This window comes from Caretta caretta, chromosome 2 (assembly GCF_965140235.1).
Source record: "Caretta caretta isolate rCarCar2 chromosome 2, rCarCar1.hap1, whole genome shotgun sequence".
NCBI lineage: Eukaryota > Metazoa > Chordata > Testudines > Cheloniidae > Caretta > Caretta caretta.
In genome coordinates, this window is record NC_134207.1 from 38,116,532 (window position 1) to 38,130,181 (window position 13,650).

The 13,650-nt window shown below is 41.2% G+C and overlaps 1 protein-coding gene across 3 annotated transcripts in view; it reads right to left on the reverse strand.

Moving 5' to 3' along the window:
• GRHL2 (grainyhead like transcription factor 2) overlaps positions 1–13,650 on the reverse strand; it is a 106,568-nt gene that overhangs the window by 9,332 nt on the left and 83,586 nt on the right. For all 3 annotated transcript variants that reach the window (XM_075125021.1, XM_075125022.1, XM_048841383.2), the window contains exons 12-14: positions 11,869–11,900; positions 9,971–10,065; positions 5,297–5,382 (exon numbers count right to left, since the gene is read on the reverse strand). In XM_075125021.1, coding sequence (XP_074981122.1) covers positions 5,297–5,382; positions 9,971–10,065; positions 11,869–11,900 — 213 coding nt within the window. The remainder of the gene's footprint in view (positions 1–5,296; positions 5,383–9,970; positions 10,066–11,868; positions 11,901–13,650) is intronic.

A 13,650-nucleotide genomic window follows, 5' to 3' on the forward strand; every position in this document is an offset into this window, starting at 1 on the left:
CTAAGTATATTATTAGGAGATACTTTGGGGAATGCCTTGTTTGCCAAACCCTAGGGCAGGTGCAGGATTTATATAACATGTCCGGATTACTGGGCTTTGGGAAATACCTGAAGTTGATTGAGTTAAGCACATTTCTCAGGAACCACTAAAGTTTCTGCCAACTACTTAGAATAGTAAACTATGGAGGCAGGGATCAGAGTGGGGTTATGGGAAAGCCTCTGATTCAGAAGGTTCTGAAAATGAGCAGCCACAGCAAACGTGCTAGAATCCTCGAGTCCTGTTATAGAATCAGAGAATTTAGAGATGTACTGTCAGGGCATCTCATTTAACACCCTCTTCCAAAGCAGGATAGTTGGGAGTGGGGATCCTTCCAAAGCAGGCTGGTATACAGAGTATTCTCCGGAGCTATCACCAGTCTCATTATAAATAACCCAAATAATAGGACTTCTACCCTTTCCTCAGGGAGATTATAATACATTAGAATAGACCTCTCTGTTAGGAACATTTTCTTAACATTCAGCTTTCATATTCCCTTCCTGAATTTCATCTCATTGCTCCTAGATCAAGTGGTCACCCTTAAAATATTTGCCAATTGCCATAGATAACTTGTCCATGTAGCATGTTAATCCGCACGAGAGGTGTGTAAATTCTCGTGTGCACTAGCATGTTGTGCACTAACTGGCTCACATGGACCCTGCTGACGCACACGAAAAGTTTCTTAATGCCAGCTAATGTAGTACGGTTTGAAATGGGACTAGGTTAATGCGCACTTGGAAACTTTTAGTGTGCACTAGCAGGGTCCACTTTGCCAGCTGGTGTACAACACGCTAGTGTGCACTAGAATTTACATCCCTCTAGTGTGGACTAACACACCATGTGGACAAGCCCTGAGTGAAGTAACTTCAGTATTTGAAATTTAACAGCAAATGCTAACTTTTGAACCATCCTTAACAGTGAGAGCTATCCTTTCTTTACTAAAACAAGACTCCCAAACAGCTAAAAATATCCCTGTCATGTGACCAGTAAGGATGGTTTTATGTTGAGATGAACACAGGAAAAACAGCTATAATAGAAAAAGAGACTAAAGACCAAATCCTTGACTAACTGCTCCAGCCCTTTGTGTCAAGCCTGGCAAAATGCGACCCAGGCCTGTCCCACCCCACGTTAGAGGTCATGTTGGAGGGCCATGTGCTGTCTGGTGTGGAATAGCACAGAGCTGAAGCACGTTGTGTAGGGCAGTCAAAAATTTTCCATCAAACCCATTTTTTCATAGAAAATTGGATTTTTGATTAAACAAAATTTTCTGCAATTTCTGTATTCTTTCCATGGAAAATTTCAACTTTTGTCAAAAAAACCCAAACACCCGAAAAACAAAAAATTTTCAGTGTTTGACTGAAAACAGAAAACATTCAGCCAAATGATTTCCACTGAAAACTGAAACTTTCCTTTTGGTAATGCTGAAACATTTTTGTTTTGAGATTTTTAACCTAAACAAAATGTTTCAGCTTTCCCAAATAAAACTGTTTTGTTTGGACTCTGTTTGACATTAAACCACATCTTCCTGAGTGACCACATTGCCTCATGGGAGTTGTAGTTTGGATGCCTCATGCTCCTATTCTCTTCTACAGGCTGGGTTCCCTGGACAGACTACATCTCCCCTGATGCACCACAGCCATGGGATTGCCATGATTCACTGTAATGGTTTTAAGCCATCTTTGGAGAAGATCAATGGATATGGTGGAATCCAAAGTGGAAGCTGGCTAGATTCCAAGATCTTATTTTAAGAGGTACTATAAGTGGTATGTCTGGATAGTTCACAGGCAGCAATTGAGCATGTGGATGTGGTACTTTGATGTCACTGGCACTTTATAGTCTTTTGAATAAGTGACTTTATTATTCTTTAAACATCTTTCTTTCTCTTACTAATTTGTTAAGCACAAATATCACCCTCTGTGTTTACATAAAGAAAGACAGGGTCCCTGTTCAGAGGAGTTTGCTGTCTGAATGTAAATTGACGTAAGACATGGGACAAAGGGAGAAGCCCTGAGGATGATGTTAGTTTAGAGGTTTTGGTTATTGGGAACCGCAGAGCTGTTGGGAGCTGAAGAGGCGGCGCCTGCAGATGGGGCAGCATGCAGAACTGCCTGGCCGGTGCTGCGCCTCCACGTTGGAGCTGAAGGGGGAACATGCTGCTGTTTCTGGGAGCTGCATGAGGTAAGCAACTCCTGACCACCCCCCACGCCTAAACCCCCTGCCCCAGCCCTGATCCCCCTCCTGCCCTCCAAACCCCTCAGTCACAATCCGGAGCACCCTCCTGCACCCCAAACCCCTCTTCCCCAGCCCCAGCCCAGAGCCTGCACCCCCATACACCCCAACCCCGTGCTCCATCCCCAGCCCAGAGCCCCCTCCCACACCGTGTACTCCTCATTTCTGGCCCCACCCCGGAGCCCGCACCCCCAGCTAGAGCCCTCACCCCCTCCTGCACCCCAACTCCCAATTTTGTGAGCATTCATGGCCTGCCATAAAATTTCCATACCCATTCTTTTGGCCCTTGGGCCAAAAAGTTTGCCCACCCTTGTCCTGTTCAGTTTCCTGCAAAACACTTCTTTCGTCTGGAGTTCACAGGGAGGGGAGAATTTCACTAAAACTAACTGGACTCTGTTGACTCCCTGGGCTGCAGGTAGACAGCAGGGGAAAGCCAGCCTGTAGCAGCAGGTAGCAGGGATACAGTGGCACAAGCAACCTGCAATTCTTGCTCCACTGAGGTCTTGGAGATTACCAGCACAGTCCACAAAGCATGCAGGCCAGTACAGGAGCCGGCTGGCTGGGAGGTGTACTGATTCCTCTCTGGCTGGGAGTTAAAATTACTGTCCTCTCTCTGCAGCGGAACTGATCCCATGGGGAATTTGCACTCAGATGGGTTTCAGAGTAACAGCCGTGTTAGTCTGTATTCGCAAAAAGAAAAGGAGTACTTGTGGCACCTTAGAGACTAACCAATTTATTTGAGCATAAGCTTTCGTGAGCTACAGCTTTATGCTCAAATAAATTGCTTAGTCTCTAAGGTGCCACAAGTACTCCTTTTCTTTTTGCACTCAGACGATACATCTGACCCATTATATTCCAATTTTTGTCTAAACAGACTCCACAGGATTTATTTGTTACTTTTTAGTAACCATGAGATATTCACTGCTTGGGAGAGGCCTGATTTTTCCCCTCTGCAGCTAGAATAAAGCAAATGGCCCCTTCTGGTCCTACGTAGTATAGTTCTGGAAGTACTCTATTGAAATCAACAGAATTACATTGATTTAAAATCAACTCAAGCAAAAGCAGAATTAGACCCCTGACAGTCAGCAATCAGCAGGAACGCAGTGTTTTGTGATTGCTGATCTTTTTTTCTAGACACTACGGATACATGTAACTGTTTTCTGCTGACCACGAGTGCCTCAAGTAAAAGGCAAGCATAGAAGGGATGAATATTTGCATCATGTCTTTGAGTCCGCCTACCTCTGAAACCTGAGACCAGTAGCTATTCCCCAGAAAAGAGTAATCTGAGTAGGAAACTGACTGTTCTTTTGGAAAGTGTTAGGAAGGAGAAGAATAAAATAAACCCTAAGTCTGAGAAAATACTGTCAAGTGTCATGGAAAATGTGGAGAACGCCAAAGACCAGGAAGTGTGATAAACAAGAAAAATGTATATCTTGTAAACACAAAAGCGGAGTTTGAATTAGGATCACTCAGGGAGCCCTTCATTATTCATGGGTTTGAGCCTTATTCTTTCAAATCTTATTACTGAGTTTAGATTGTGTAAAAATCCAAATGACCTTCACATAAAAGGAACTGCTGGAAAGACTGTGGGAAGAATACATGGTGCATGCAAATAAACAGCGTTTGGTATGGATTTCCCCATCATACCACCATTCTGCCTACCAACGAGAATGTCTGTTTTCCGAATGTGTTCAAGATCACTGAAACTAAAATGAACATTTCACTCCCAGACTAGATTCCATTAGTGCTAAAAATGTATTACTAACCCACAGCCATGCCCATGGACAAGAAACAGGGAATTTTTCTGCCTCTGAGCTACTTCTGCTATCTTCTCTAATGCACATTGCCGAGTGAATAGGCACAGAGATGAAGAGGTCGTTTAGGTCTAAATTTACTGTCAGAATGAAGGGCTGTAGCATGATTATAACACACCTAGAGCCCAGCTACAACAAGATCAAATCCTGTTATAACATTATTAATTAGACAGCAAACTCTTCAGGGCCCTTAGAACTACTTCATTAGCCAGCCGTCTGTTCTCCCCTGCTACTGGCATGCTACAGGGGACTGTCACCCAGCACATTTTGTTCTAGGTCTCTGCTGTTGGGCTGTAAACAAGAACAAGCCCAACATTAACCCTGACAGTCCCAGTGTACATTTTTTAGTGCTCATAGCTGAGGACCTGGAAACAAGCTCTAAGTTGGTGCTCCTCTCCCCTTCCCATTTCTCTTCTTAACTAAATTCTACCCTCCCTGCCTCACCCAGCCACCCCACGCACAGCTCACTGGTAATCTGACATTTCCCAACCCCGTCTCCACTCTGGGGTCTTTCCTGCACCTCACCAGACCTCACAACGTGACCACAACTGGTGCCAGGTTATCAAACTAGGATTAAATTTGGAGGTGTCCACTGCTGATCAGGGATCACTGGATTGCAAGTAGCAGCAAAGCCAAATCAGAGAAGAAACAGAGCTGGCACAGGCAGTTCACAAAGAGAAGACTTCACTTTGGAAGGCTGGAAAAGATAGGGAGTTGCTGGCAGAAGGTATCGAGGAGAGGAAAGGACTGGTTCTTGCCAAGTAACCATTACCAATCCTTTCACCCCTAGCAGAGCAATCCCACAAAAGACCTAGGAAAAGGTATATTCACAGTCAGTATCCTAAGGTTAAAAAGCGTTAGCAGTGGACACACACGCAGTTGCTACAGGCAAAGGTTTAAAAAGCTCTTGCATAGGGAGGCATGTCGGAACACATAGTCTGACCCTATTTTCTTCTTCAGGCATTTGTTAATTACCTCAGTTTCTCAAGACTCAAGACCCATAAATCAGCTGTACGAATTAGTCTTATCTCATTGACCTGCTGACAGTCCTGAATTTCAGATAAGGAGACATGCTCCAGAAAGCCTTTATGGAGCAGTTAAATATGTATGAGGATGGCTTTGTATGTGCACTATGTGTTCTGTCTAAGTAATACTTTGAGAATCTCAAGATTTTCTTTGAGTGGAAGATTAATGAGGTAGGGATGTGAAATACTTACCGCTTCCATTAGCCCCTTTACTGTGGGTGACTTTAGCATCAAAGCATCATACACTTCATCCGCCTCTTTCCTCACATACAGAAGCACTGAAAGAGCAAGAATCAAATTTGGAGCAGGCACAGACAACTGAACAGATGAAATACGTCTTATTAAATAGGAAGCCAAATATTAATCCTGAATCAATGACAAATCAACACAAATAATGAAAGCCAGATGTTGTTAAAAAGTAACACCATCTCCTGTAAACACTTATGTAAACTTGCAGGAGGCATATTGGCACACAAAGAAAATTAAACAAATTACATTAAATTTTTGAGGAATCCATGTTTTTGTGAATTTAAGATTAGTTAATAGTTTTACTGAAATATGGGAAGTCCCAGCTGAAGAGCATTTGAGCTATTGCTTTGTAGATTTTCAGTCCCTGGGCTGAATTGTGGGATCAAACAACTGAAATTATAACCAGTTCTCTCTGCAACCTATTTATAAGATTTGCACCTCTCTAACCTTTAGCCAAAAGGCTAGGGAAAGGAATTCAGAAAAGGCAAGTCTACTTCGTAAATTAACTTTCCCTTAAGCCAATACCCTGAGAAAAAAGTAAGTTAAAAAAAAGTAACATTCTTTGATGTTACCATTTTGGCAGTCTTAAATGTGCACTCTCAAAATGAGATCTAGTCAATTTCACAGAATGAGTTAAAAGTAATTTCAGGCACTATAGGGGAGTTATTCAAAGGCACAAATGGCAGGTAGGCACTTACTTCCCATTGATTTTCACCTGCCCTTTGTGCCTTTGAAAATCTCCTCCTCAGAACCCCGCCAATTTTTGCGGGTTTTCAATCATAGTTTCCTGTCTGATCTAGATGTTTTTTCTCTCCCCTCTTGCTGTGCTAAACACCCACACAGATAAAAGGGAAACCGATTGGCTGGATATTCAGGGGAAACAGTGAAACAGACTCTACACAAAGTGCTGACACAGGTACAAAGTAAACAAACTGAAAATTAGAAAAATGCATTTATTAGTCTAATCTCTTTTACTTATCTGAATCTTAGGTGTTAGGTTAAACTTTTTTAGACAGAAGTGTAAGATATTGATAATTTTGTTTCTAACAGGACAGTTTATTTCAAACAACCAGGTAATTCAATATTAATTAATGTATATTACATGCACATATACATATTTTATCAGATATTTAGAGGTCCATGTAACAAACTGCACCAGCCATTATTTGTACCTACAAATTGGAAATGCAAAAAAGGGAGACTAGTTTTTAACCCTTAGAGTCTGGAGGGTATTTTCCACCAGATTATATTAATTTTACAATAGAATTACCTCCACTCTAAGACAGAGGCAGAAGGGTATTTGCCATAGCAAGCCAGTGCCACTGGCTTTAATTCCCACTGGAAATATGTTTAAGTGTGAACATGGACACATTAGAAGGAATTGCAACTTCTTTGCCCAGGCTTTCAGATGACTGAAATGAGCTCATACTTAGCTGTCAAGATCACTGTCCATTCTCTGCCTTAAAACTGTGGGCTTCAGGGGATCATGATGTTTTTGCTCCTCGTATTTAGCAATGTTAAGGACCCTACTATAGAACCACATAACGTGCACCCAAGGATAGGTACAAGCCTTAAAAATCCATGTAATAGTGAAATGTAGGGAGCCTCATCTATCTGATGGTATGTAGTAACACTGTTTGCTTATTCAAGAATGGCCTTTTGGTGACTCAAAACAGTTCCCACGTAACCTTCAGCTTACATCTGAAAGGGGGGAAATCACTCAATCAAATGCTAACGTTACGGTAGTTAAAGTTAAAAATCTTTGCTGTACTGAGAATGTCAGAGAACATTATGTTGAACGAAAGATCCATTACAGGGATAATGGGGATCCTGAATCACTGCTATGCATACACAGAACACGGAGTTGTAAATATATGGTGTTTTAGTGGCGTGAATGGAATTCTGTCATTGATTCACTCGGTTATGTGATTCAAACATCTCTTATCCCATCTGATTAAGTGTCCACCATACTGTCACTATTTCCATGTCATCTAGCCAATCTCTCTTACAAAGGATAAATCACAGTGTTAGAGACAAGCTACATATAGTACTAGACAGTGAGCTGTGTGTAGGGGCAAATCAGAAAAACTGTAACCTCTAAAGCTATCTGTCCCCGGCTCTAAATATTCAGTACCTACTGTCTTCCCAGCTCTGGACTGCACTGTGTTACTTAATGCTCTAAGACCAAGAGTTTCAAATATGGTCCCTAAGGGCAGACTCCTAAATTTATACTTAGGTGCCTAAATAAACAGCCCAATTTTCAAAAATGCTGAGCACCCAGCAGCTCCCCTGAACTCAACCAAAGCTGCTCGGATGTTCAGCACTTTTGAAAAATCAGGCCACTAATTTAGCTGTCTACATATGAATTTGAATTATGATGTTATAGAAGAATTCTGAAAATATAATGGATATGTTGCATAATCAATGAAAAACTAATGGAGATGACTGGAACTCAGCAAATACTGGGACCTTATGAAAAGAAAGATTCAATTTGCAGGTCGCATTTTAAGGGATTCAGCAGGTGATGCATGTTTGTGGGAGCAGGAAGGGAAAGTAGATGGCAGGAGAACATGAGGCAGGCAAAGAAGATCTTGGATGGATATGTGGTACCCTGTGTGGATCAAAAGGACTGATCATCCACAAAGAGATTAGCAGAGGGCTGTAGAGAATGGGCTAACATGGTGGCAAACCTCCAGTAATGGAGATGCCACATAAGAATTAAAAAAGGAATTTGGAAGCCTAACTTTGGGCACACACTTTGAAACTTTTAGCCTCATGCCTCTCAGCTTTCAAACATACCAAGGTATGATACAAGTAACCAAGGTGTGACAAATAAGTGCAATGTGTTGTGTTGTGGGTTATGGATAATCGACAATGGAGAAAGTTGTGATTTATGTAACAAAAAAGAGGGAGAAGTGGTTTACACAAGTAAAGATGTGCTTTGCGCTGGTGGATCTGACCCCAGCTTCAAGAACGGGGTGAATTCCACTGGTATGTATTATCATGAATTTCCATGTCTACACTTGGGGTTTGTACCAGTGCAGCTACATCAGTGCAAATTCTCAGTGTAGACAATACTTTAGGGTGGGTTTTGTGTTCCATGTGAACAGCTCACATGACCCTACAAATCCAAACTATTTTCTAGTAATTTATAGTGATTTTGTTGAGACACATAAGCTAGAAAGACAAGGCACTTTTCTGGGTAGAAAATCTGAGACAGGTTGCAGAAAGTCTGCCAGGACAAGAAGGCAAGCTGGAAGAGGCCTGGCTTGGGACCAGCAAAAAAAAACCTCTAGGTAGCACTGCATGAAAGAGGGTGAAAATAGGGCAGCTGAAGGCTGCTGGCTTTAATTTGTTCAAATTTTGTCACTATTAAAATGTTTTTTGTTTTGATTTCTTCACCCTGACATAGCTGTGAATCCTGAATAATGTTAAAACAACAAATCACAGAACAAGAACTGAATTACACAGCTGTCTTTGATCTTTACAACAATGGCTCCTATGTGCATGCCTGTGTGATCTTCCTGAACCATATTATAAATTAATCACTTGACTGAAAGAATCAAAGAAAGTATCTCTCTCATGTCAGTTCACCATGCTGTTAGATGGGAATTCTTTGTTAGGCCCAGTGGATAGGAAGAAAAGGGTTTCACACCCAGCCCTGGCAGCTAGCCCCTCTGCTTTGAATGGGTGGTGCCAACACCCCCAAATCTGAACTGACCAAGGCTTTAGTTTGGTCAGATCTGGGTCTTTGCTTGGGGCTTATCTCACATTTTCATTTTGATTTTTAAAAATCTTTCTGCTCATTAATTCTAAGCAGACAACAGTATCCACCTGGTACATATGATACCCTTCACAGATTCACGTACATCACCACCACGGCCAACAAAGAAAAATCACAGATCTAAGCACATGGAGAGACATTCCTGAAAAGGTGAAAGGACACCGATGTGTAGCACAACTCTGTGTTTTGTTGTCTTAATATTGTCAAGGATAGACACACACACACTCACAATCTCAACACATTGGCAGGTTTGACTGATCAGAACTATTCAAACCTCTAGAGTCTTCAGCAATATTTGACTGAAAGTCTCGTGAAAGCAGCTCTCTTATTGGACTAAATCCTTAATCCTTACAAAGTTTTTACTCAGGCTAATCTCCCAATAAAGTCAGCAGGAGCTTGGATCTCTGTATCTGACCCAGTGTATTGTGTCCTTTGTATCACAGTCCTAGCCAGAACAAGAAAGTGCCATGACGAATACAAATGAAAAATAAATAGTGAAGGATTTGTCAGGGGAACTTTTTTGAACCTCAAAGTCTGTTTCAAGGGTTGGAAAACGTTCTGGACAGTTTATATTTTATACAATCACATTTGTGTACCCCTTCTCAAGATGGCATGCAAACTAGTACCTATTAATTACACTTAGCATGTTCTAGGACGTCTCCTGGTATAACAGTTGGTGTGGTGACAGTGGGCTTGATTCTCCTGTCACTTACTCTATTTTTATACCATTGTAACTCCACTGATTTTCATTTGAGTAATTTCTGGTTCACCCTAGACTGCATGAGCGAAGAATGCAGCCCAGTGAATTTATTTTCCTGGTAATTAATTATTACCTCTTTTCAGTCCTTCTTCTTTCATTTGTTTCAAAGGCAATGGGCCAAACTCCTCCTCCACAGGCCGGAACATCCTTTTAACCAGGATGCTGCTACTAGAAAATAAGAACACAGCTATTTTGTCATAATACTGTCCTCCCAACAAGAGAGGAGACAACAGTGACAGTTTACATCTCACTTCATAATCAAGCAAAACTCCCACTAGCTTCTCAAGGAATGGTAGAGCAAGAATTGCAAGGATTTAGATCCTGATTCTTCTCTGAACTATCCAAGCCTCTTGAATTGCCCAGAATGACTATACTAGGTAAATGTTTCCCAATATTAAATACAAATTACAAAGGCCAACATCTGTTTAAACATATGAGGAAGGAGCATGAAAAAAGAAAGACCTAGCTGCTGATGTCACTATACAGTCACTCTCCCACCTTCCTCTATTTCAAGGACGCTCTGAAACACCCCTCCCCTTCCACCATGCCAGGGTATGTACCTCACTATCCCCTCATTTCCCTCTCCAGGGATTCTATGCACCATATCCCCCCTTACTCCCATGCCAGGTCTCTGTGTTCTCCTTCATTCCCCCCTTCCCCATACCAGCTTCTCCATTCTCCCCAGCTGGGATTCTGTATGCCCCCCATCTCCCCTCCCTCACCCTGCATTTTATTCCTTTTCTTGTGTTTGGGAGATAAATCATCAACATGTGAAACTCTGTTGGGAAGACAGGCAGAGATGAGACTGGGGTATTGTTATGCTGGAAGCTTTTAATGGCTGCCATCCACCAATTTTTTGATCTGTTGAATGTGTTATTGGAAGCACTATATCCAAACAGACAGACAGACAGAAAGAGAAATGCCATCAATTTGAATGTAGGATTTTGCTTCTCTTGGCCAATAATACCCTGTAATGTATATGGCTGAGCCTTGCTCAATAGTATTCCAAACTCCTGTTCTTTACACTTGTTTAAAAGGCAACACCATGCTCATTTGTAAAGAAAACAGAAAAGAAGGAGGAACGTGAAGTTAATGCAGAGAATTCATAACTTGTAAAATGGAAAGGGGTTGTGATTGCAGTCTGCAACCTTTAAACTTCTGACTGTGATCTCCCCATATTTAAACAGGCTCAAACAGTCAGTACCTGGTTGGGAGACCACCAGAGAAGCCAAAGGGGCTGCAGGAAGCGATTGTGGCGGTTCCGTAGGGGGCATTCTTCCTCTACGTTCACACTGAGCTAATGCCTCTGCATGCTGCTAGGGGGCACTATGATAGAGGAGCTACAATCTTCAGGGTAAGTCAAAATTGAGAGTGGGCCACTTGGTACCATGAAAAATTCCGTTTTGTTTGCAAGAGTAGGGGAGCTGGCCCCAACATGCGGACCTAACTAGATCCAGCTGACTTAAAACCCTTCTGCGTTTGTAGTGGACATGGATCCACTTCTTCCCCTACACAGCTGTGTCACATGTTGCTCTGCACTGTTAAGCAGCTTCTGTGTTCCACCCAAGAGCTTCCTGCTTTTCAATGGGGCTATAAGCAATTGCTACATGGAAAAATTTTAAAGTGGTTTGGGGTTCCTTAAGGTGTAAGGTACCTAATATAAATGTAAAGTTATTATTTTATGTTATGATCCAATACATTGTATTGACTGTGTGTTGACGCTTCCTGCTTAATGCACTATTTTATTATGGACTGTAAAAATAAACAGATATAAAAAGAAGCCAGCCCACGTGGAGGAAAACAGTAGTCAAAATAAAAAAAAACTTTGCCTTCTCAACTCCGCAAGTTATGAACAGAGAACAGGAAGGAAAAAAAGGTTCACGTTTATTTGACTCTGTGGTTATGTGCCTGATTCGCAAGGGTTTGGACTACTGGCTGCAAAACTTTATTGCAAAGCAATAAATATCTTACCCTTCTCTCTCATCATCTATGTTATAGCAAACCTGTAGGGGTGGAAAAGGAACAAGTTTATTGCTACAGCATGGATATCTGCTGTATGGAAGAGCTCAAAAAAGGAGAGGAGACACAGTATGAATTTTGCATCTGTTAATTCCTCCCCCCCCTTGTATAAAACAATTGTCTACGGTTTTAATTGTGACCTGAAGAAAATGTGGATTAGAACAACTACTATTGTGTAAGCCACAATGGAGGTACCTCAATGCATTTTGACAAGAATCTTCTCCAGTCTGGTTTACATCATTCTTTCAATCATTAGAAAAGTATAACAATCCTGAAAATCAGATTACTACTTGCCTAAATAACCCCAATGTGAGTTACAACACAGCAATCACAAGCTTTATATATAAAATAGATGTCAAGGAAGCTAATTAAAATATAAAAACTGATAAAAAAATCAAAGGCACTAATGGATATGCAAATAGTATTAGTATATGTGGTACACATCTGTTTCTAGCATGATGCACCTATACACAGGGCCAGATATTCAGCTCCTGTAAATTAGCACAGCTTGAATTCAGTGGCACCATTTTAAACCAGCCAGGGTCCTGGACAGTCTGTAGCAGAGATACAAATCATGCTCAGTATTTTCATAGCATTCTCCATGTTTCAGGTGCTGTATAAAACACTAGATCAATCATAGTCCTCACAACCCCCCTGCAAAGCAGATAAGTAAGTAGATAGGTAAGAATGTTTACTGGTAGGTAAGAATGCTCGCTTTTTCTACTAACATTGAAAACTAGGAACTAAAGCACAGAACTAAAAACCGCTGTTCTAGTCTCGGTTCTGCCACAGACTTCCTGACTGAGCTTGGACACGTCTCCTATGGTCTGAATGTGCAAGGTGCTGATTGCACTCAACTCCGACTGAAACTTTCAGTGGGAGATGAGGGCACTTGCCATCTTGCAGGAGTGGATTTTTAACCCCCTGTGGCTGTACCATAGGGCAGATTATACTGACCCTACCTCAGAGAAGTGTGGGGAGGCTAAATCCATTAATATCTGTAAAGTAGTATAAGATCATCAGATGAAAGGTGTTATATAACTCCAAAATATTGTTCTAATAAAACATTTTGGAACCAAGAAATAGGAGGTTTTGTAAAATACAAAACACAAAAAATAGCTAAGGATAAAAACATTAGGATACCCAGAAAACCCTAGTATACAGCAGTATCAAATAGGGATAAATATTATCTATGAGCATGCAGTCAGAAAGAATATGATATATTCCATTTTAATTTGGAAAATTATTTACATTCCATGTAGTAAGGAATAATTCTATTTACATTTTGACGCAAATACACTTTCACATTTGAAAGTCACAAGAATAGGAGGTACCCAGTGCTGACATATAAGTGGGAGTCTTTCCATTCCTGGTGAATAATTTTAGTGGCAGCTGTGATCATGATGCCTAAGGTCTATGTGCGTTTCATAATCTCTTCTGCAATGCTGGCTGCTTTAAAAATTAATGATAAACTCATACTCAATGTCACTTTAGTCTTCGTTTCTTTTACATTTCTAGTGAGATGTGCACATACCTAGACACAGATTTGGCAGTCCCTATTACTAAGCTTTCACTCCATCCACTAAGCAGTACACAGTTAATATATTCATGTTTAGGAATATGCTATGTTTAGGAAAAAGGATGAGCTAGAATTCAGGTTTGCAGCTCTCCCAAGGAGCTAAAGGAGTGGCTCTAACATCTCAAGCCAGCAAAGACTCTGTGGTATTTAATTCA